Genomic DNA, 22,548 nt, shown 5'->3' on the forward strand with positions numbered 1-22,548 from the left:
TCCACTTTTGGCTATTATAAATAATGCTGCTGTTAACATTTGTGTACAAGTTTTTGTGTGGACATATGCTTTTATTTCTCTTGGATATAAACCTGGAGTGAAATTGCTGGATCATATGGTAAATATGTTTACTGTTTGGGGAACTGTAAGACTGTTTTCCAAAGTAGCTGCACAAAAGGAATACCAACTAAAGGAAAACTGTTTATTCTCCCCAAGGGTACCTCTCACAACAAACGTTTGGTGGAGTCCAGCCTACCAACTCCATTTTAAATGACGTTTCTGTTTATTAATTTTCACATGATGATAATGGAGTTTTCATTTGGGGGTACTGTCTGTGGTATCCTGAAGGAAGCTTCAAAACACCTCTCCCTACAAACACAAGCATTTCCTTTTTCCCATTCTTCCAACAGAGTTATATCTTAATTATGGTTGGATCAGATTTAGTGTTTACATTATGAGGACTATGTAAATACTACATATAGTTCAGCCACTAGTATACTATGAGTACTTTTCCTTTCTTGTACAACTTTCTATTCTCCCTAGAGTTGTCTCATTTACTCCTTACAGAATTTCTGGCCTTTTGGTTCTCAGAAAGCTCCGCACTTGTTATTGGCTCCACCGCTGGCAGAAGGGAAGCGGGGTGTCACGTGTGAAAAACTCACTCCCACCCCCGGATTCCCTCTTCCCATTGGCTCATGACTACTCTCCTCCCCTTTACTGGGCGGTAACCATGTTCCACCCCCAAATGTATGCCAGGTTTCTGACAGTTGCCGTTTTTTTTTACTTTCTTTGACGGCGTTATGCTGTCCCCATTACCGCGAGTGCTTCTCCAGACTCTCTTCTGTCCTCAAAGTCATCCTCTCACCGTCTACACTGAGCCAGAAGCGTTCTCGGGGTATTTGCCTTTCGTCTTATACGTTTTCTCCTTTTCCTTTGGCTGTTGGTTGGTTTTTGTACGGACACCTAACTTCTAAGATGGCTATGCCCACTGTGTCATTTCCCAATCTTCGTGCAAAGTGGATTACTTTTCTCCGCAGCCCGCTGAGGCGGACGTATCCTACCCCGTTTCCCTTGTGTGAGCTCGAGTTGCTGAAAATCCGTGCAGTTTGCGGCGCAGGGTTTAAGTGGGGGTAGTGTGGATGGCTTTTATCCGTTCCGTGCCTTCCCTGGCTACTTGGGCCAAAACTGCCACTTCGCTTTCTGTACGGCGAGTCCTGAAAGGTGGCGGCCCCGGGATCCGTGGCGAGATGGGCGCAGACATTATCTCCTTGCCTGCTCCGTACAAACGCTGCAGGGCCCTCGTCGGCCGCCGTAGTCCAGCGCGGAGGCTGGGCGAAGGCGCAGCAGTAAAAGAATTCACGGAAGTGCGGATTCTAGGAGGTCGCGGTGGGATCAGGAGAAAATCGAGACCGTGGGTGGATCTCTGCGTGGAATAGGATGAGGGAAACGAGGTGTCTGTGGGCGTCCGGGTGGGGTGGAGCCGTGGGGTCCGTAGAGGGAGAGGAAGCAAGTGGGAGTCGGTGACTGGGGTATTTACGATTGGGGTGACGGAGTCAGTCCTGAAGGATTCTGGTGTTAGTGATTAAAGGCCAGTCGAAATCTAGGACTGAAAGTCCGTAATCAGAGTTTTGTGTCTGTCTGCAGTGCTCTGTGATTGAGGACTGCGGTAGGGAATGATTTTTGTCAATGAAAGCGGTGTCTGGTTTGGATTCGGGATTCAGTAGCGGGCTCAATGACAGGAGCGGGGGTCTCATGGTCAGCGAACCTGGGTATCTAGTCCAGGTTTCGGGATTATTCCGAGTGTATGTGACCAGTGGTTGCGGTGGGTGGTCCAAGTGTGTCAGTCGTTGAGAGGTTTGTGAGAGCTGAAGCTGGTCCGTGGGTGGATGTTTTCAAACGTGACTTTCTCCTTCAGTTCCTCAAGTCCAAGGCCTCCTTTGCCAATCGCCTTTGGCTTTCCACATGTTCTCTCGACCCCGTAGAAATGAAAGCGTTGTTGGAGATCGAGGATTAAGCACACCCAAAGTGGTAAGGTTTCTACTAAAGATGAGGATTTTGCCCTTCCTGCAAGTTTACTGTGTGTGTGCATACACACACTTGTAAATATTTCCTTTCAAAGTTGTTCTACCACAAGTAAAATAACATCTCCATTACCCCAATTCTGTTCTCCAACGATAACGTTTGTTAAAATTTCCATATAGTTCCTTTTAGTCTTCATTTTTCTATGCTTGATTTTCACAATTCCAATAAACTGCCGAAATTTTAGTATAATTTGCCTCATCATTTAATTTCCTATCATAAACATTACTAATAAATATATCAAAATTTTTTTCTGTAAGAATTGTTTTTTAAAAATTTCTGACAGATACCAAGAGACAAACCTGTGCCATTAATGACTGGAATCACTCAATATGTGCATTCATTTAGATAGAATTTAAATGTTTAAATATTCAGTTATCACGTCTGAGAACAGGTTATGATTCTGCATTTACATAAGGGTGTGGTTCCCTGTCCCTCATCTCCACGATGATTTTTAATTTTTTTGCCATTGTGAATGGTGTCTTTCTACTTTCGATCTTTTTATTCACTTTTAATTTACTATTACACAGAAGAGTAATTACATTGAAAAGATTTGTTTCTGCTCACCCTACTGATCTCATTATTACAAGCTTTCCCATCTCCCATGATTTTATTATGAAAAATTTCAAACATATAGCAAGGTTTAAAGAACTATACATTTGAATTCCTGCATGCCTGCCACGTGGATTTTATCATCATGATTTTATTGAGTTTCCTTTATCGTATATGTATCCGTATATCACTCCTCTAATCATCATCAATCCACCTTTCTACATTTTTGAGGGTATGTTTTATTGTAAGTTGCAGATATTTATACATTTTCCCCTAAATATTTTTAGTAAGCATATAATTAGAGTTCTACTCATAGCTTTTTTCTAATGACAGCTTTTTTTTTATTCATACACCGTACAATTCATCCACTTAAAGCATACAATTCAGTGGTTTTTATTGTAATCACATTCCTTGAACTCGTTTTATGTAATGCATGTTTTTATACTTTTACTAAATGTGTATATATCCACAAATAGTAATCTTGTTCTATATGCTTTAATTTTTTCTCTTGGTTTTTCTTTGTTTGTTTCTTTCACATAATGACGATTAGTGAAGATGGTTCAATGACTTTGAACAGGTCCATGAGCACACATGGTTTCCAAGGAATAGCTGTCCAGGTCCTCACCTTTTATATGTTCTCTTTCCAAAAACTGGTCTGTGATAATTCCCCTGCCGTGGGGGCATCGTGTTGTGCTGGTTCTCCTTTCCCATCTCCCCTTTCACAGTCACCCCACTTCCACTTCACAGAAGGAAGAAATAGCACCCACACATTCACAGTCTTCTATTTTATTGCTCCAGGGTGTAATAGCCTCTGGGACCCCAAATAAAGGAACAGATGGCTTTGAAATCAGGTGGGTGACAGTGGCAGTGACAACATCTGGGCCCAGAGGAAATTTACACTCAAAGTGAATTTATTTTTCAGCTCACAGGTCGTGGCTCCTGGAGCAAGATACATCACGTGACGTGAGAAGGTTTCACGACCTGGATATCATTATTTGTGGGGACATCACTGCCTGGAGACTAAGATTTCTAACCAGAAATTTAGGCCAGTTCAAGAAGAGGCTCAGGAGACATCCTAGTCTTTGGCCGTTTCCCAATAACAGATGAAAATGATCAAGGACCAGGTGATTTTTGGTTTGTCTTATTCTTTCCTTCATTCTGTGATTGATTTCTGGGGGGACTTTAAAACGCAATTGAATTCAATAGAAATAACAAATTGGAAAACTAGAATTTGTGCAGAAATAAATTTAGATTTAAATTCAACATCAAGGCAAAATAGCATCAGGAATATGTTGTTCGTGGGATCTACACTAAATGACTAATATTGGAATATCGTCTGTGACTGGAGTATCCAGTGGGTTACATGCACTGTCAACTTATGTCTAATATCTCTGACAGTCATCACAGCCAAAGACTCCTGATGATGATGGGATAGGCATTGACTCTGAGGAGAAAGCTGACTAGTTCCTCAGAGGATGTCACTGTATATTTCATGGCACTCAGGTCTCGGGACTTTTTAAATGGTTCGTCCTAGAGGTGATATGGCAGACAGTGTCCTTAACTACAACCTTCTCATAAATGCAAAAGCTGGTTCCTCAGAGACCCCTTTGGAAATAGACCAAGAAAACTCAGTGGGCACAGTGCTTCATGGGACCATAGCAAGGTGACCCATGGACCCAACCTTGTAGCGGTCAGGGTTAGCTTGGGAATAAAACCTAGAAGACATAAGAAAATGGAAGGGTTGCATGACTTTCCAAGGTCCTGTATGAACAGGTGACCGAACAGGTGTTTGAGTATAGATTTGGCAGGAGGGAGTTGAAAGTATCTGTGTCTGGTAAAGTTGTTGCGATCTCAGAGGGTTTGCTTTAGAACTTCCTGCTATTAAACATAGGAAACAAACTTATGGTTACCAAAGGGGAAAGGGGCAAGGGGAGATAAATTAGGAATTTGGGATTAACAGATACACACTACCATATATAAAATAGATGAACAATAAGGACCCACTCTGTAGCACAGGGAACTATATTCAATATCTTATAATAACCTATAATGGAAAAGAATCTGAAAAAGAATAGACATATTCAATATGTATATGTATAACTGAATCACTTGGCTGTACATCTGAGACATTGTAAATCAATGATACTTAAATTAAAAAAAAGAAAGAACTTCCAGCTGTTGAAGGTAGTCCACTTCCCCTCCCTGTGTTCAAAGCCAAGTCCTACTGCCTCATCTTTCATTACCTTTAAAAAATGTCATAATACAAATATGCGTGAATACATTTGTAAAACTCCAGTGATGACAAATTACATCTACTGAAAAAGTAAGAGTCCTCTTCATACGCTTCTTTCCTAATCCCCTCGTGTCGCTTAACAAATGTGCAGGAGTGTGTACTTCCAGTCACTGAGCTGTGTGTACATCTGTGTCTGTATGGATGCTTGCGGGTGGATCTAACAGCTCTTAGGTCTTTGGATAGTGCCTTTCCATTACTGTATTTACTCTTTCATAAACTGAGTTGGGGAATGTGAGACCTCACTTTATCCTCTATATTTATTATTCTCTCTTTTATATATTCCATCATTTTTTCCTTGTGCTGCATTTTGAGTAATTTCTTCAGATCTACCTTCCTGTTTATTATCTCTTCAATGTATCTGATATGCTGTGAACCTGACTGGAATTGTAAATATAAGTAATGTACCTATGTATATATGTACTTGTATGTTTTTTGAAGGATGCTATTTATTTTCTTACTTTGCATAATGTTCTTTACTAGTCTCTCATTCTTTTAATATGTTTTAGAAAGGTGTTTTTATTCTTCCTAACATATAAAACATACTTAATATGTTGTATCTTTTAATTGTAGTGTCTGGAGTTTCTTCATGGTTGATTCTGATAATGGTTATGAAGATTCCTGGTGAATGTAATAATATGTTTTGTTTGTCCTGATGTCACTAGAATATACTTAATACCTGGCAGATATGTACTTGATACAAAATACATATATATATATATATACATATATATATATATATATATATATATATATGTATATATATATATATATAACAAATGTTTTAAATATATATTGTATATGTTTCTAGTTTACCAAGAGGATTAATGACTACTTATTACAGAAACTTCTGATTTTTTGAATGATGGTTGACTGTAAATTACAGAATATTTTGCGATACATAAGTTAGAACATGGATAGATTTTGCTTCTATGACAATGTAGTTTTAAAAAATCAGGGGCATTCCCTGGCGGTCCAGTAACCACTGGACTTAGGACTTAGCACTTTCACTGCCAGGGGCCTGGGTTCAATCCCTGATCAGGGAACTAAGGTCCCCCAAGCCTCGCAGCGCAGCCAAATTTTTTAAAAAATTAAAAAATAAAAATAAATAAAAATCAAAGTACCTCCGTATATACATGTAGCCTAAATGGTGAAAAAGAGCAGAACAACTTCCTTCACATGCCTTCCATTTCAGTAACGAGAGAAACACTCATGTTAAACAGGACCGTGTCATTACAGGGATCGCTGACACTGGAGGATGTGGCCGTGGACTTCACGTGGGAGGAGTGGCAGCTCCTCGCCCCGGCTCAGAAGGACCTGTACCGGGATGTGATGCTGGAGAACTATAGCAACCTGCTGTCCGTTGGTGAGAATAGCTCCCCTTGGTCCCTCAGAGAGTCCCCAGTCAGTGGCCTCTCCTTCTTCAGCTTCTGAAAGCTTTGCAGTGTCCATGGTGCCCTAAAGTGGTAGATGAGTCTCAGTTCCTTCTCTGGTCCCAGACTAGAGTATAACGTGCCCTCTCCTGAGAGACGAGCCTTTCCTTTGCTGAGCCGCAAATTGCATAGTTCGTAAAATGTAACATTCTTCCACGTTGGCAGACCACAGCCCAATTCACGAGTCTGTCTCTCTGTCGTTTCCCATGAACAGGGTATCAAGCCAGCAAGCCGGATGCTCTCTCCAGATTGGAACGAGGAGAACCGTGGCCAGTAGAAGGTGAAATCCACAGTCGAATCTGTCCAGGTGAGTAAGAGAACCGGCACTGGGTGGCCAAGGGAGTCATATTCTAATCATTCAGAGATGTCACAGCTGTGTATGTCTGAGGACATGGAAGCACAGCCTCCACAGAAGAGCTCTTTTTCTTTTAGCGGTGTCGAGGAACGTATCTCTTCTTGGATTTGATCCCTATTTATTTCACCTGGGTCTTGATTTTTTTTTTTTTCCTTTAAGTTTCTTCTTAGAATTCTCAAATCTTCCCATCCTTCTTCCCCCAGCACTGTATCACTACCTGTTCCTTCTACTTTTCTTGCTATGAAATTCAACCTTCCACACCTCTCTGTAAAGAGAGATGTTTTGATTTCAGCACTGGCTTCTGGCAACTGCACCTTCTTGCCCCTTTGGATAATAATTGATTTCCATTCCTAACGTTCACGCCATCTTTGATTGGAGGTTAGGATTTCAACGTATAAATTGTGGGGGGAACATAAACGTTCAGTCTCTAGTACCTTTTGTTTCTTTCTTCGTATATCCTGGCTGTGCTGGAAAAGCCTCAGTCCTCCCCTTGTGTTTCTTCTTTGTTCTCACACCACTGCCATACTCACGGCACTTCTGACACTAGCAATTCTCTGTGACGCCAGCTAAGTGTCCTACAGTTTAACTCAATTCTGACACTGTCTGCCTGGAGAAAGCATGAGATCCCACAGGTTAGGGGCTCCATCACACAAGACTGCCCTGACCTCCACTTCAGACGCCAAACACAAGTCCAGGTTGTTACCTGTGCTTCTGACCAACTGGCTGTAGACCGGAGCTTCCCAAGACTCCCTCCTCCTCAGGTTCAATTCATTTGCTAGAGTGGCACACAGAGCTCAGAGAAACATTTTACTTACGAGATCACCAGTTGGTTAGGAAAGGATTTAAGTCAGGAACAGCCAGGGGGAAGAGATGCACAGGGTACGGGGAAGGGGCGTGGAGCTTCCGTGGCCTCTCTGGGTGTGATGCTCTCCCAACACCTTCTTGTGTTCAGCCACCTGTAGGCTCTCTGAACCCCGTAATTTTTAAAGGAGACCTTATCGCGCTGGGCATGACTGATCATTAACTTCATTTCCAGCCCTTCCAGCAAATGCAGCCATGTGTGAGGGGGCTAAGTTGTGCTCTTGGCAGCTAGGAATTTAGCTTAGGCCCCCTCATCTTACATCCGTCAGGAAAGGGAATGTCTCTGGTAAGATGCCTTTAAGCAGCTATATGAGGGTTGTGGGTAGGTCCCTTGGGTGAACTGCATTCCATGAAGACAAAATAGCAAGGTCAGAAGCCTGAGGCAGGAGCATGTTTTAGGAATCTGGAGGAAGCCTGTATGAGTACAGTGGAGTGAGCGAGAGGGACAGTAGATGGAGAAAATACGGGGATGACGGCAGTAAGGTAGTAGGTGGAGTTTGGAGTAGACAGGTCATGTAGGACCTTTCAGGACCACTTCAAGGACTTGATTTTTTTGTTTGTTTTTTTAAGATTTTTTTGATGTGGATTATTTTTAAAGTCTTTATTGAATTTGTTACAATATCGCTTCTGTTTTATGTTTTGGTTTTTTGGCCGCGAGGCATGTGTGATGTTAGCTCACCGACCAGGGATCGAACCCACACACCCTGCATTGGAAGGCGAAGTCTTAAAGCACTGGACTGCCAGGGAAGTCCATGATTTTTTTTTTTAATAAATTAATTAATTTTTTTGGCTGCACCGCGTGGCTTGCAAGATCTCAGTTCCCCAACCAGGGATTGAACCTGGGCCACAGCAGTGAGAGGCCCGAATCCTAACCAGCAGGCCACGAGGGAACTCCCAAGGACTTGATTTTTTAAAGATAATCAGATGAGAAAACAGTAGGGCATAATATAATTTATATTTAAAATGATCACTTTGTGAGACTTCCTTGGTGGTCCAGTGGTTAAGACTCTGTACCTCCACTGCAGGGGGTGCAGGTTCGATCCTTGGTCGGGGAACTAAGATCCCACATGCTGCGTGGTGCGGCCAAAAAAAAAAAAAAATGATCACTTCGATATGGGAAAAGAATCTGAAAGAGAATAGAGATATATATATATATCTGTATAACTGAATTACTTTGCTGTACACCTGAAATTAACACAACATTGTAAATCAACTATACCCCCAATATAAAATAAAAAATTAAAAAAATAAAATGATCACTTTGGCTACTTTGTAGAAGGGAAGTTAAAGCCTGAAATCCAGTCAGTGGAGCCCATTGCTGTAGTATAAGACAGAATGCTTGTCTTCAACCTGGGTAGAGGGGGTGAGGGTTAGTGAGCTTGGAAATATATTTATAAAGGAGAGAAGGCGTTTCCTATTGAAGTAGATAATGGGTTGAAAGAAAAATACAACTGAAGGATGACTCTAAGGTTCTTGGCATGAGTCTGGGGAAGAGTGGAGTCACCATTTCTGAGATGAAGAAGGTGTATGGAGAAGGATATGTGGGTTGAGAAATCAGGAGTTTTGTTTTGGACATTGTAATTTAGGCGTGTTTGTTCACATCACCTTGGATGCAAATGCTCTGTTGCATTTGGATCTACCCGAGGAATTCAGGGAGAGTTTAGGACTAGAGTTAGAAATGTGGACGGATTGAGATCTCCTATGGGATGAGTACAGATTAAAAAGAGACTTGGGTTTAAAAAAAAATTGTGGGCACTATACTCAATGTTTTGTAATAACCTATAAGGGAAAATAATCTGAAAAAGAATATGTATATATATAAAAATAATGAGGATTCATATAGATAAATATATTTATATAAGTAAATTTATGTAAATATAACTAAATATATTTATAGAAATGAACTTATATAAATATGTAAATAAATATATTTATAGAAATTATATAATATGTAAATAAATATATTTATAGAAATTATATAAATATGTAAATAAATATATTTATAGAAATAAATTTATATAAATAAATATATTTATAGAAGTAAATTTATATAAATATATAAATAAATATATTTATAGAAATCCTATACTAAGGATTTATATATATATATAAAACTGAATCCCTTTGCTGTACACCTGAAACTAGCACAATGTTGGAAATCAACTATACTTCAATACAAAAATAATAAAAAATTAAAATTGAAAAATAAAAACAGATAGTAGAATTGAAAAAAAGTGCTATATGTATACAAATATCAAATCATTATGTTGTATACCTGAAACTAATATAATGTCGTATGTCAATTATACCTTGATCTGAAAAAAAAGAAAGGAAGAAAGATTCCCCTGAGTAGAGATTACATACATGAAAGGTAGAATTAAAAAAAAAAAAAAGAAGAGCCTTGGACCACTAGCAGTCAGGAAGATGAGGATTTGTGAAATGCATGGTTTCCTAATACATGTACTAGGACCTCTTATTTTCAGAGTGTGTATTTTTGGTAGATTTGGGGTGGACGGCCTGGACTAGTCTATACATAATGTTGTAAGCAGGCCCTCTTGAGCCTACTTGGTGAACCACAGCCTTAATATGTGCTAGAGGAGATTAGTGAGAAATAGAGCAGTACATTCTAGGAGTAAGATTTTAGTAACAAACAGAGGATAAATCTGCAGGTAATAATGTGTGGAAGTTTCCTCTTTTGAATGCAGCATCTTTGCTATAGTTCAGGGCTATGTGAACTAAATTTTCCAAATGAACAGTAAAGATGGGGACTACTTTAGAAGTGTAGGGGAAACAGAGCTTACAGTGACATAGAATGATAGCGTGATATATAGGAGTCATATCTGGGATTTGAGTAAAGATGAGGAAGGGCAAGTAATGAAGGTGTGAAGTTGGAAATGTGCAAGGCCTTGAGGAAACTGTCAAAAGATTGGCCTGAAGCCACTTGAAGGCCAGTTTTAGAAGGTATTTGTAGAGGAATGAGTGGAGTGTGGACATGGATAAATGGAGTAAAAGTTGGTAATGTAACTTTTATTTCCAGGCTGTTCTGGACTTTGTTAGTATAGTTGACCCTTGAACAGCACGAGTTTGAACTGCATGGGTCCACTTATATGCGGATTTTTTTCAGTGACTACATACTGCAGTATTACACCATCCAAGGTTGGTTGAATCCTCAGATGCACAACCTTGGATACAGGGGGCCGACTATAAAGTTATACCTGGATTTTTGACCACATGGAGGGTCTGTACCCCTATCCCCCGCCTTGTTCAGCCGTCACCTGTAATTGAGGTATAGTGGTGGCATTGTGAACTTGATCTCTATTATCCTTGGATACGTAGTCTTTCTTTTGAACTGGGTGGCAGCAGTGTGAGCTATAGTTAAGTACATCCAGTAGTTCTAAGACAAATGGCAGGCAAAACGGTCAAGAGTCTTGGTCCAGGATCAGAAGTGTGATCCTTTAGGTCCCCTTAAATGGTAGAAACCAAGATGGGTATGCAGACTTTTGAAAGAAAATGCTGTTAGTGGCAGGATGTGGGTTTAGGGATCACTACAATGAAATGGGAACAATTTAAATGTTCCATATATACAAGTACAAAGGGTGAATGAAAAAGGTGCCAGTTCCCTAGTATGATATTGTAATATAAGATATATATGTACTTGGTCTTTGGCCCTGGTTTCTGGCATAGAGCTCCTAAAAGTCTTGTAGTTTCCTGAGTATAGGATCACTTATTTCCTTTATTAGTATTGGTATAGTCAATGTTTGGTGCTCCTCCATGGGCTTTTTAAAACCCAAAGTCTTAATGTTATAATAAATGTAAACTTGGTCACACGCCTTCATCTACTGATACTTTCAGTCTACACATTTTTCCATCCTGTTCTCTATCCTTATATATATAATATTTATATACAAATGATTCCCACATTGTTATCTCCTTTCCCACATGGTTAAGACCTTTCTCAGGCTCTTCATATCCAATTGAACTCTTCATGTCTGTTTTGGATATCCAAAACCCACCTGGAGGTTGATATACTTTGAAATGCACACTTGATTTCCCCACATTGTGAACCTCAATAATAGTCCCGATCTCATTAAAAACCACTACTCACCTATCCAGTGGCCTAGGTCACATAATTAGGAACAATACTTGATTCCTTACATTTGAGGATTTATGCATGTATGAATGTGTCCCACAGCATTTGGAAAAAAATATCCCTCTGTCTTCTGTGGTCTAGTGCTCATAATAACTTGATTTTATTTTACTATCAGCATAATTTATAAGGTTACAATTAGAAAGCAGCCAAATCTCTATTTGCTCATTTTGAATGCTCTAACCTCGTTTATGCCCTGTTTTTACCTTTTATTTTCTTTGTTTACATTATTGTATTTTACCCTTGTCCAAGTGATAACAAACATATATTGGAGTTTCTTTTTTTTTTTTTTTAGTTGAAGTATAGTTGATTTACACTGTTGTGTTAATTTCTGCTGTACAGCAAAGTGATTCAGTTATACATATATATATATATACACACATTCTTTTTCATATTCTTTTCCATTATGGTTTATAACAGGATACTGAATATACTTCCCTGTGCCATACAATAGGACCTTTTTGTTTATCCATCCTATATATAATAGTTTGCATCTGCTAATCCCAAACTCCCAATCCATCCCTCTGCCACCCGCCTCCCTTTTGGCAACCACAAGTCTGTTCTCTATGTCTGTGAGTCTGTTTCTGTTTCATAGATAAGTTCATTTGTGTCATATTTTAGATTCCACATATAAGTGGTATCATATGGTATTTGTCTTTCTCTTTCTGACTTACTTCACTTATTATGATAATCTCTAGGTCCATCCATGTTGCTGCAAATAGCATTATTTCATTCCTTTTTATGGCTGAGTAGTATTCCATTGTATACATGTACCACATCTTGTTTGTTCATTCATCTGTCAATGGACATTTAGGTTGTTTCCATGTCTTGGCTATTCTGAACAGTGCTGCTATGAACACGGGGTGCATATATCTTTTTGAATTATAATTTTGTCTGGATATATGCCTGGGAGTGGGATTGCTGGAGCATATGGCAACTCTATTTTAAGGAACCTCCATACTGTTTTCCAGGGTGGCTGCACCAATTTACATTCCCACCAATGGTGTAGGAGGGTTCCCTTTTCTACTTGGAGTTTCTTTAGATATATTTTTTTAATGCTTTTCTATTTTTTTTAAATTAATTTATTTTATTTATTTTTGGCTGCACTGGGTCTTTGTTGCTTCACGCGGGCTTTCTCTAGTTGTGATGAGCAGGGGCTACTCTTCGTTGGGGTGTGCGGGCTTCTCCTTGCAGTGGCTTCTCTTGTTGCGGAGCATGGGCTCTAGAGCGCAGGCTCAGTAGTTGTGGCACATGGGCTCAGTAGTTGTGGCTCACGGGCTCTAGAGTGCAGGCTCAGTAGTTGTGGCTCGTGGGCTCTAGCGTGCAGGATCAGTAGTTGTGGCACATGGGCTTAGTTGCTCCACGGCATGTGGGATCTTCCCGGACTAGTGCTCGAACCGGTGTCCCCTGCATTGGCAGGCGGATTCTTAACCACTGCGCCACCAGGGAAGCCCTGGAGTTTCTTTAAACTGAAGTCATAGTGTTGTCCATAAAGAGCCAGCCTACACAAAGGCGTTTGTTAAGTAGTTTCACTCTGTACCAAGCTATGGGAAGATTCATTCTTCTCTTCTTTCCTAGAAATGAGGAAAGATGACTGTCTTCTGCAGGAGGACTTGCAAAATCAAAGATGTCCAAAAAGAATGGAACGATGTCACGAACATAATGCACTTGGAAACATTGTTCATCGGAGCAAAAGTAACTTTCCTTTAAGGCAAAATCATATGTTGGACTTTCATGCGAAAACACTGAAATCAAATTTCAACCAGAACAGGAGCTATGAAGTAAAGAACCCTCTTGGAGATGGGGAAAACTTCCTCCATGCAAAGCATGAGCAATTTCATAGTGAAATGAAATTTACTGAATGTGGAAGTTCTGTGAACACAAATTCACAGTTCATTAAGCATCTAGGAACTCAAAAGATAAATAAACCCCACTTATGCACTGAATGTGGGAAAGCTTTCATCAAGAAGTCCCGCCTCATCGATCATCAGAGAGTGCACACAGGAGAAAAACCTCATGGATGCAGTATATGTGGGAAAGCCTTCTCCAGAAAGTCCAGGCTCACTGAACACCAGAAAACCCATATAGGAGAGAAACGGTATACATGCACTGAATGTGACAAAGCCTTCCCCAAGAAATCACGGCTGCTTATTCATCAGAAAACTCATACAGGAGAAAAACCCTACGTATGCGAGGAATGTGGAAAAGGCTTCATCAAGAAGTCTCGGCTCATTAATCATCAGAGAGTTCATACAGGAGAGAAACCTCATGGGTGCAGTCTGTGTGACAAAGCATTCTCCAGGAAGTCCCGGCTCATCGAACATCAGAGAACTCATACGGGAGAAAAACCATATGAATGCACCGAATGTGACAAAGCCTTCCGCTGGAAATCACAGCTTAACGCACACCAGAAAACTCATACAGGAGAGAAATCATATATATGCAGTGATTGTGGAAAAGGCTTCATTCAGAAGGGCAATCTCATTGTACATCAGCGAACTCACACTGGAGAGAAACCCTATATGTGCAATGAATGTGGAAAAGGCTTCATCCAGAAGGGCAATCTCCTCATACATCAACGAACTCACACTGGAGAGAAACCCTATGTATGCACTGAATGTGGGAAAGGCTTCAGCCAGAAAACATGCCTCATCTCACATCAGAGATTTCACACTGGAAAGACTCCCTTTGTATGTACTGAATGTGGAAAATCGTGTTCACACAAGTCTGGCCTCATTAACCATCAGAGAATTCACACAGGAGAGAAACCCTACACGTGCAGTGACTGTGGGAAAGCCTTCAGGGATAAGTCGTGCCTTAATAGACATCGGAGAACTCATACAGGAGAGAGACCCTATGGATGCACTGACTGTGGGAAAGCCTTCTCCCACTTGTCATGCCTCGTGTACCACAAGGGGATGCTGCATGCAAGAGAGAAACGTGGAGATTCAGTCAAGTTGGAAAATCCTTTCTCAGAGAGTCCCAGCTCATCACGTTCGAGTGATATCGTACAGGGGAAAAGCCCTGTTAATGTGGTGAGCGTGCACACACCTTCTATGGCAGCTCAGACTCCATTCCACAGTGATGGGTTCCTAGCAGATAGGAATGTAGTAGCCCTTGTGGGACAGCCAGGTGCCACAGGTGCAGTGTCAGCAGATAATAGCATTTGCACAGAAGAAAAACCTAATGAATGCAGTGAGTGTGGTAGCACCTTCAGTGATCAATTACGTCATATTTTACATCACAGAAAACACACAGAAATAAACTGTGATACAGTGAAGGCAGAAAACCCTTGAATAAAACCTTCTAGGTCATCCTGTGGCTGGCGAGTGTATACTGAGACAAACAGTATAAACACAGAGACTGGGAAAGCCTTTTGTGGAAAGATAGACCCTATCAGGGCTTCATAGGTCACATACTGTCAGTGAGGACATAGTTGGTAGAAATGTAATGACCGTGGAAAAGTCCTTCCCCAGAAATAAGACTTCAGTTGGTATCAGAGAGTTTACACAGGAGAGAAACTGTTGGACTTTGAAGGCAGTAACTGTGGCAGGGTTGTCAGTGGTACATTCTGCCTCATCGGTTGGCAGGGGAAATCGTGTAGAAATAAAACTGAACACACCAACTATGGAATGTCTTTGGCAAAATATCAAAATGCATGAAGCAAATAAGCCCTGTGAAAGTGAATCTTTTAGAGATTTCTGTCACAATCCTTACATAATCATATATAAGATTATATACATAGTGTACATTTTAGGACGGTATACCTTGAATCAAATGCCTAGTTGATACGTCAGTGATGCTTTAAATCAAAGGAGGGTGTCTGTGTTGCACATCATTGATTAAAGTTATAATGCAGTTCACCCCCCTCGTTTGGGGGACATGGGTCTTCTTTTCCCACCCAGGATCATTATATGGTTAACTCTTGAATTTCTTCAGTTCTAAATTTATTCAGTTTGTTATTTCAGTCTACCAAAAGTCCTTCAGAAGGAAACTGAATACATTTAATCTGATAATGTAACATAGCATGTTTGGATATGCTTAACTTTATAAATCTCACCTGGAGGAACAAAGCTCAAAATTCATGAATAACCTATCAGCCAAGCTCTTGCCCTAGAAGATAGTTCCCATCCTGTACACACACCACTCAGAAAAACTTTAACAACTGTTTCCTTGACCTGGGCCTGTCCTAGGACCTACAGATGATGTCAGTGATGAACTTAACAGAAAGTCCTTGCCGCCTTTGAGCTGGAAATTTTTTTTAAGCTAGGTTTCATGCCTATAGCAATTTTACCCTCTGGCAAAGATAATCAAAGGATGTGTACACCTACATTAGTTGAAAAGGACATATAGTATAAGGAACAAAGTATCCTGATAATTTCCTGTTTAAGGGACGTATCAGAGGGGGAAGGGGAAAGGATTTACTTAATTTTACATAGAAAAAGGTACGGATACTTTTTAAAAATTTTCACATCCACCTAGATTATAAATTCCTTGACAGTATATAGATAATTGTATATTCCCCAGCACCTAGCAAAATAGGAAATGAATTATATGTAGATTTGAAAAATGAATGAAGGTGAATGAATGACCTCATGGACTAACCAATCAAAATTATTTTTGTCACTGAAGGAAAGGAGCTACTGGCAAGCAATTCTCAGGCTCAGTATTATTCCAAGAAACATTTGTTTCTTGAATAGAGGCTCCTGTCCGACTATAAAAAGGGCAGATCAAAGAAGGACTAGGATCCATAGAATAAGCCCAATTAATGGAAGAAAATAACATCACTAAAAATGGAGGACTGGGGAGTTCCCTGGCGGTCCCAGTGTTTAGGAATTGGCAGTTTCAACTGTGGTGGCCCAGGTTTGATCCCTGGTCGGGGAACTAAGATCCCACAAGCCATGTGGCACGGCCAAAAAATAAAATTAATTAAAATGGAGGATGGTACGTGAGACAGGTGGTGGTGAGATCCCTTTGAATGTTTTGGAGAACAAGCCTTACATTTGTCCACAGGCTTATCACCTTTTAGAGTTGCCGCCATTTCAAAGATCAGCTCCTCTGTAACTCAATGAATTGAGATGTGATATAGCCTCATCATTCCTTCTCTCCTGGGACTGGGGCCCTTGTCCTCTATTTCTATTCCTAGGGTTCTTTCCCTTGATCCAGTAATGATGTATCCAGCTTAAAAACAGTGAGTCCTGCTTATAAGGAAGAAAAAAAAAAAAGTGGAAGTTTGCCATGGAGTGGCTGCCCCATAATTGAATTTCCAAACTCTGGGTGTGTGAGTAACTCACCACAACAAATATATTTCTGAGCATCGGCAGTGTTGTAGACACAGGATACGCTGGTGAACAAAACATGCAAAGTAGTGGCCTTTCACAGGATGGATTCAGGACAGATGCTCCTCAGCAAAGCATCAGAAATGGATTCTTCTTCAACTCGGAGTACAGCTCCCTTCCACTTCTTGTGAATTGCACATCCTATCATGGCAGTCACGGCGTCTTTCCCAGTGAAGTCGTCCATCTGGGTTCCCGAATGGGCTGCCCAGGCCTGTCCTGAGGACGAGGTACTGAACTCACCTTTCAGAGGTTGGCATTCCAGGTAAATGAAAACGTTAATGGGATAGGGAATTCCTGGTCGCCTTCTTTAAGAAGGCCATACCAGCGTCTATCCTCTACTGCTCTACCCCTCGCATTCATAAAAACTATAGCTAACAGTTATTAAGTGTGCTGTTTGCCAAACAGTCACCGTATCATTTATTTAGCACTCTCCAATGCTCCATCTTTGTGTATTTTAGGCAAACATTTGTATACATTTGAAGGCTAATTCCTTTCTCCTTAGTACAGGCAACCACCTATTGTATGCAGTTGTACGTGTCCGTCAAATGAGAGTTCCAACATCAGGGTTTGGAGTCTTAGTGGGTTGCTCTACCTTGTGTGTCTCAATGATGGAGAACTGGGGTCGGGGGTGGTTGTGTTAGTTGGCTGGGGCTGTCATAACAAAGTACCGCAGACATTTTTTTCTCACAGTTCTGGAGGCTGGAAGTCTGAGATCACAGTGTCAGCAGGGTTGATTTCTTCCAAGGTCTCTCCTCAGCTTGTAGATGGCCATCTTCTCCCCGTGTCTTCACATTATACCAGTTATATTGGATTAGGACCCACCGTAATAACTTCACTTAAACTTAATTACCTCTTTGAAGACCTTATCTCCAAATACAGTCACATTCTGAGGTACTGGAGGTTATGACTTTAACATATGGATTTGGGGTGAACACAGTTAAACCCATAACAGTGGTATTTGACAGTGAATGCCATTCAAGTTTATATTGGGCTAACTGATGGAGCTGTCTGGTCGTCAGTAAATGGTAGTGTCTTTTCCAGGTTTGACAGTTAACAAAGGGTCCTATGGTCAGTACCTGGGGAGGCCCACGTGTGTCTGTGTTGAGAAGCTGGAGCTTTGGAGGCCCAGGATCCCTGGGCCACTGGGACAGACAATGAATGTTACTTTCTCTTCAGTCCTTCAAGTGAGTCCTTCTTTAGGGAAATACATATATACATACACAGACACTATACACACAAACACATGTATTTTCTGTAAAAGTAGTTGCTCCCTTGGGGACAAAGATAAGAAATAGCCACTATAGGCAAGAGGAGAGATTCCTTTGTATGGAAAATGCTTTAGGCTGAAAAATGTAGTAGAAGCTCTTCAGCTGTTCCTTCCTCAGTGGAGGACCATGGATGCTCGTTGGAAGAGTTGACTTTTGAAGGAATATACCCTGGATGCCTCTAAGAAGCTTCATTCACTCATTTCTGCCCCTGAGTAGCACTGCATTTGGGCTGTGCACATTTTCCTTTAATGGTGTTGCAAAGAGTCAGATATGAAGGTCCTGGGACCTCAACCTCAAGTCCTGATTTTTGAGATACAGGATGGGAGGTGAGGGCCCCTGTGAGCTGGGAGGATGCAGGAAAGTCACAGAAGCTCATCATCAGAGAATGATTTGTGGCCATGTTTGGTGGAAGATGAGATCAAGATGATCCAGGAAGTTGGTGACTTACCCCAGAAATTTTTCACCCAGGCTCCAGGGTTTGGGCTGTAGAAAGCCGTGGAAGTGCTAGCCTCAGATCTGATGCTCTTGGAGCAAGCGTGGAGCCTGAGGTTTATGTGTTTCTATCTTTTAAAAAAAATTTTTAATTGAGATATAGTTGATGAACAGTATTATGTAAGTTTCAAGTGTGCAGCATAGTGATTCACAGTTTTTAAAGGTCAACTCCATTTATAGTTATTATAAAATATTAGCTCTATTCCCTGTGTTATACAATATATCCTTGTAGCTTATTTATTTTATACATAGTAGTTTGTACCTCTTAATCCCCTACCCCTATCTTGCCCCTCCCCACTTCCCTCTCCCCACCGGTAACCGCTAGTTTGGTCTCTGTATCTGTGAGTCTGCTGCTTTTTTGTTATATTCACTAGTTTTATTTCTTAGATTCCACATATAAGTAATATACAGTATTTGTCTTTCTCTGACTTATTTCACTTAGCATAACACCCTCAAAGTCCATCCATATTTTTGCAAATGGCAAAATTTCATTCTTTTTTATGGCTGAGTAGTATTCTATCATATATATATACACCAGATCTTCTTTATCCATTCATCTGTTGATGGACACTTAGTTTCCTTCCATATCTTGGCTATTGTAAATAATGCTGCTGTGAACATAGGGGTACATGTATCCTTTTGAATTAGTGAGTTCAATTTTTAGATATATACCCAGGAATGAAATTGCTGTGTCATATGGTAGTTCTATTATTAGTTTCTTTTTTTTTTAATTGAAGTATAGTTGATTTACAATGTTGTGTTAGTTTCAGATGTACAGCAAAGTGATTCAGTTCCATATAGGAACTTTTCCATTATAGGTTATTATAAGATATTGAATATAGTTCCCTGTGCTATACAGTACGTCCTTGTTGTTTATCTGTTTTATATGTAGTAGTGTGTATCTGTTAATCCCAAACTCCTAACTTATTCCTTCCTCTCTCCCTGCTGTTTTTAGTTTTTTGAGAAACCACCATACTGTTTTCCACAGTGGCTGAACCAATTTGTGTGTGTTTCTATCTTTGTGGAAGAAAGTGGTTTCACATGTACCACAGTGTTATAAGGGATGATTTCAGAAGTTCAGGTTTTGCGTCTGTGACTATGTGGCCATCCTCCAAGGGAGCTCTGGGTAGTAAACTCCTTTAAGGAAGTGACAAGGAGAGCTAAGTTTTATTCTGAGGGTATCTGGTAAGAGAATACAACCATTGTTAAGGTCATGTGCTTGGAGAAAGGCAGACCTGGGTGCAGATTGTAGTTCTAACACATAGAGTATGTTCCTGAGCGAGATATTTAATCCCAAAGCCTTAATGAGACATAATGAGAAATATATATATTTGGTCACTGCCTCTGGTTCCTGACACAGAGGTCATGAAACCCTTGTAATTTCCTGAGTGATGGGGGTGATAGGAGCATCTTACACAGAGCTGTTAAATCCCTTGGAATTTCCTGGGTGATAGGAGTGTCTTTTGTTCTAATAAAGTGACCGTGGGTGGGCTCCTGAATGGGGCTGGTCACCAGAAAGGCCAAATCATGATTAGAAGCGTGGAACTCTCCACCCCATCCCTTATACTATGGGGAAGGGAGCGGGACTAGAGATTGAGTTAATAATCAATTATTCATTTAAATATATATATATGTACATATATAGGTAGTCATTTATCTTTAAAATGTATCCATGAGTCAAGTGGGTCATTTTGTTAAAAAGTAAAGGCAGTATATTTTTTGTTGTTGTTGTTGTTGTTGTTGTTTTAAGATATTATATTTGGGGGTAGCTTTTGCAGAGATAATCAAAACAGAAATTGGTACTAGAAATCGTTCCATGGAAACAGAGCCTCAAAGATGGGAATTTGTAAGTAGCCCTCTTTTTTTTTCTAGTCATTCATTTGCAAGTCTCACTTGATTTTTTTTTTAAACATCTTTATTGGAGTATAATTGCTTTACAATGGTGTGTTAGTTTCTGCTTTAAAACAAAATGAATCAGTTATACATATACATATGTTCCCATATCTCTTCCCTCTTGCATCTCCCTCCCTCCCACCCTCCCTATCCCACCCCTCTAGGTGGTCACAAAGCACCGAGCTGATCTCCTTGTGCTATGCGGCTGCTTCCCACTAGCTATCTATTTTACATTTGGTAGTGTATATATGTCCATGACACTCTCTCACCCTGTCACATCTCACCCCTCCCCCTCCCCATATCCTCAAGTCCATTCTCTAGTAGGTCTGTGTCTTTATTCCCATCTTGCCACTAGGTTCTTCATGACCTTTTTTTTTTTTTTTTCCTTAGATTCCATATATATGTGCTAGCATACTATATTTCTTTTTCTCTTTCTGACTTACTTCACTCTGTATGACAGACTCTAACTCCATCCACCTCATTACAAATACCTCCATTTCATTTCTTTTTATGGCTGAGTAATATTCCATTGTATATATGTGCCACATCTTCTTTATCCATTCATCCAATGATGGACACTTAGGTTGCTTCCATGTCCTGGCTATTGTAAATAGAGCTGCAATGAACATTTTGGTACATGACTCTTTTTGAATTATGGTTTTCTCAGGGTATATGCCCAGTAGTGGGATTGCTGGGTCATATGGTAGTTCTATTTTTAGTTTTTTAAGGAACCTCCATACTGTTCTCCATAGTGGCTGTATCAGTTTACATTCCCACCAACAGTGCAAGAGTGTTCCCTTTTCTCCACACCCTCTCCAGCATTTATTGTTTCTAGATTTTTTGATGATGGCCATTCTGACCGGTGTGAGATGATACCTCATTGTAGTTTTGATTTGCATTTCTCTAATGATTAATGATGTTGAGCATTCTTTCATGTGTCTGTTGGCCATCTGTATATCTTCTTTGGAGAAATGTCTATTTAGGTCTTCTGCCCATTTTTGGATTGGGTTGTTTGTTTTTTTGTTATTGAGCTGCATGAGCTGCTTGTAAATCTTGGAGATTAATCCTTTGTCAGTTGCTTCATTTGCAAATATTTTCTCCCATTCTGAGGGTTGTCTTTTGGTCTTGTTTATGGTTTCCTTTGCTGTGCAAAAGCTTTTAAGTTTCATTAGGTCCCATTTGTTTATTTGTGTTTTTATTTCCATTTCTCTAGGGGCTGGGTCAAAAAGGATCTTGCTGTGATTTATGTCATAGAGTGTTCTGCCTATGTTTTCCTCTAAGAGTTTGATAGTGTCTGGCCTTACACTTGGGTCTTTAATCCATTTTGAGTTTATTTTTGTGTATGGTGTCAGGGAGTGTTCTAATTTCATACTTCTACATGTACCTGTCCAATTTTCCCAGCACCACTTATTGAAGAGGCTGTCTTTTCTCCACTGTATATGCTTGCCTCCTTTATCAAAGATAAGGTGACCATATGTGCGTGGGTTTATCTCTGGGCTTTCTATCCTGTTCCATTGATCTATATTTCTGTTTTTGTGCCAGTACCAAACTGTCTTGATTACTGTAGCTTTGTAATATAGTCTGAAGTCAGGGAGCCTGATTCCTGCAGCTCCATTTTTCGTTCTCAAGATTGCTTTGGCTATTCGGGGTCTTTTGTGTCTCCATGCAAATTGTGAAATTTTTTGTTCTAGTTCTGTGAAAAATGCCAGTGGTAGTTTGATAGGGATTGCATTGAATCTGTAGATTGCTTTGGGTAGTAGAGTCATTTTCACAATGTTGATTCTTCCAATCCAAGAACATGGTATATCTCTCCATCTATTTGTATCATCTTTAATTTCT

The 22,548-nt window shown here is 40.2% G+C and overlaps 1 protein-coding gene across 15 annotated transcripts in view; it reads left to right on the forward strand.

Annotated features, from left to right (window-relative positions):
* ZNF613 (zinc finger protein 613) overlaps positions 1-22,548 on the forward strand; it is a 31,072-nt gene that overhangs the window by 1,171 nt on the left and 7,353 nt on the right. For 4 of the 15 annotated variants that reach the window (XM_068527908.1, XM_068527910.1, XM_068527911.1 and 1 more), the window contains exons 1-3: positions 5,809-6,287; positions 6,569-6,661; positions 13,296-14,752. In XM_068527908.1, the coding sequence (XP_068384009.1) occupies positions 6,101-6,287; positions 6,569-6,661; positions 13,296-14,752 (1,737 nt within the window). In that variant the 5' untranslated portion in view covers positions 5,809-6,100. Of the gene's footprint in view, positions 1-754; positions 896-1,331; positions 1,452-1,915; positions 2,029-3,553; positions 3,766-5,494; positions 5,552-5,808; positions 6,288-6,568; positions 6,662-13,295; positions 17,419-18,097; positions 18,241-22,548 lie in introns of those variants that run through there. The other 11 variants (XM_068527899.1, XM_068527900.1, XM_068527912.1 and 8 more) reach the window with 10 other exon arrangements.

This window comes from Eschrichtius robustus, chromosome 19 (genome assembly GCF_028021215.1).
Source record: "Eschrichtius robustus isolate mEscRob2 chromosome 19, mEscRob2.pri, whole genome shotgun sequence".
NCBI classification, from domain to species: Eukaryota; Metazoa; Chordata; class Mammalia; order Artiodactyla; family Eschrichtiidae; genus Eschrichtius; species Eschrichtius robustus.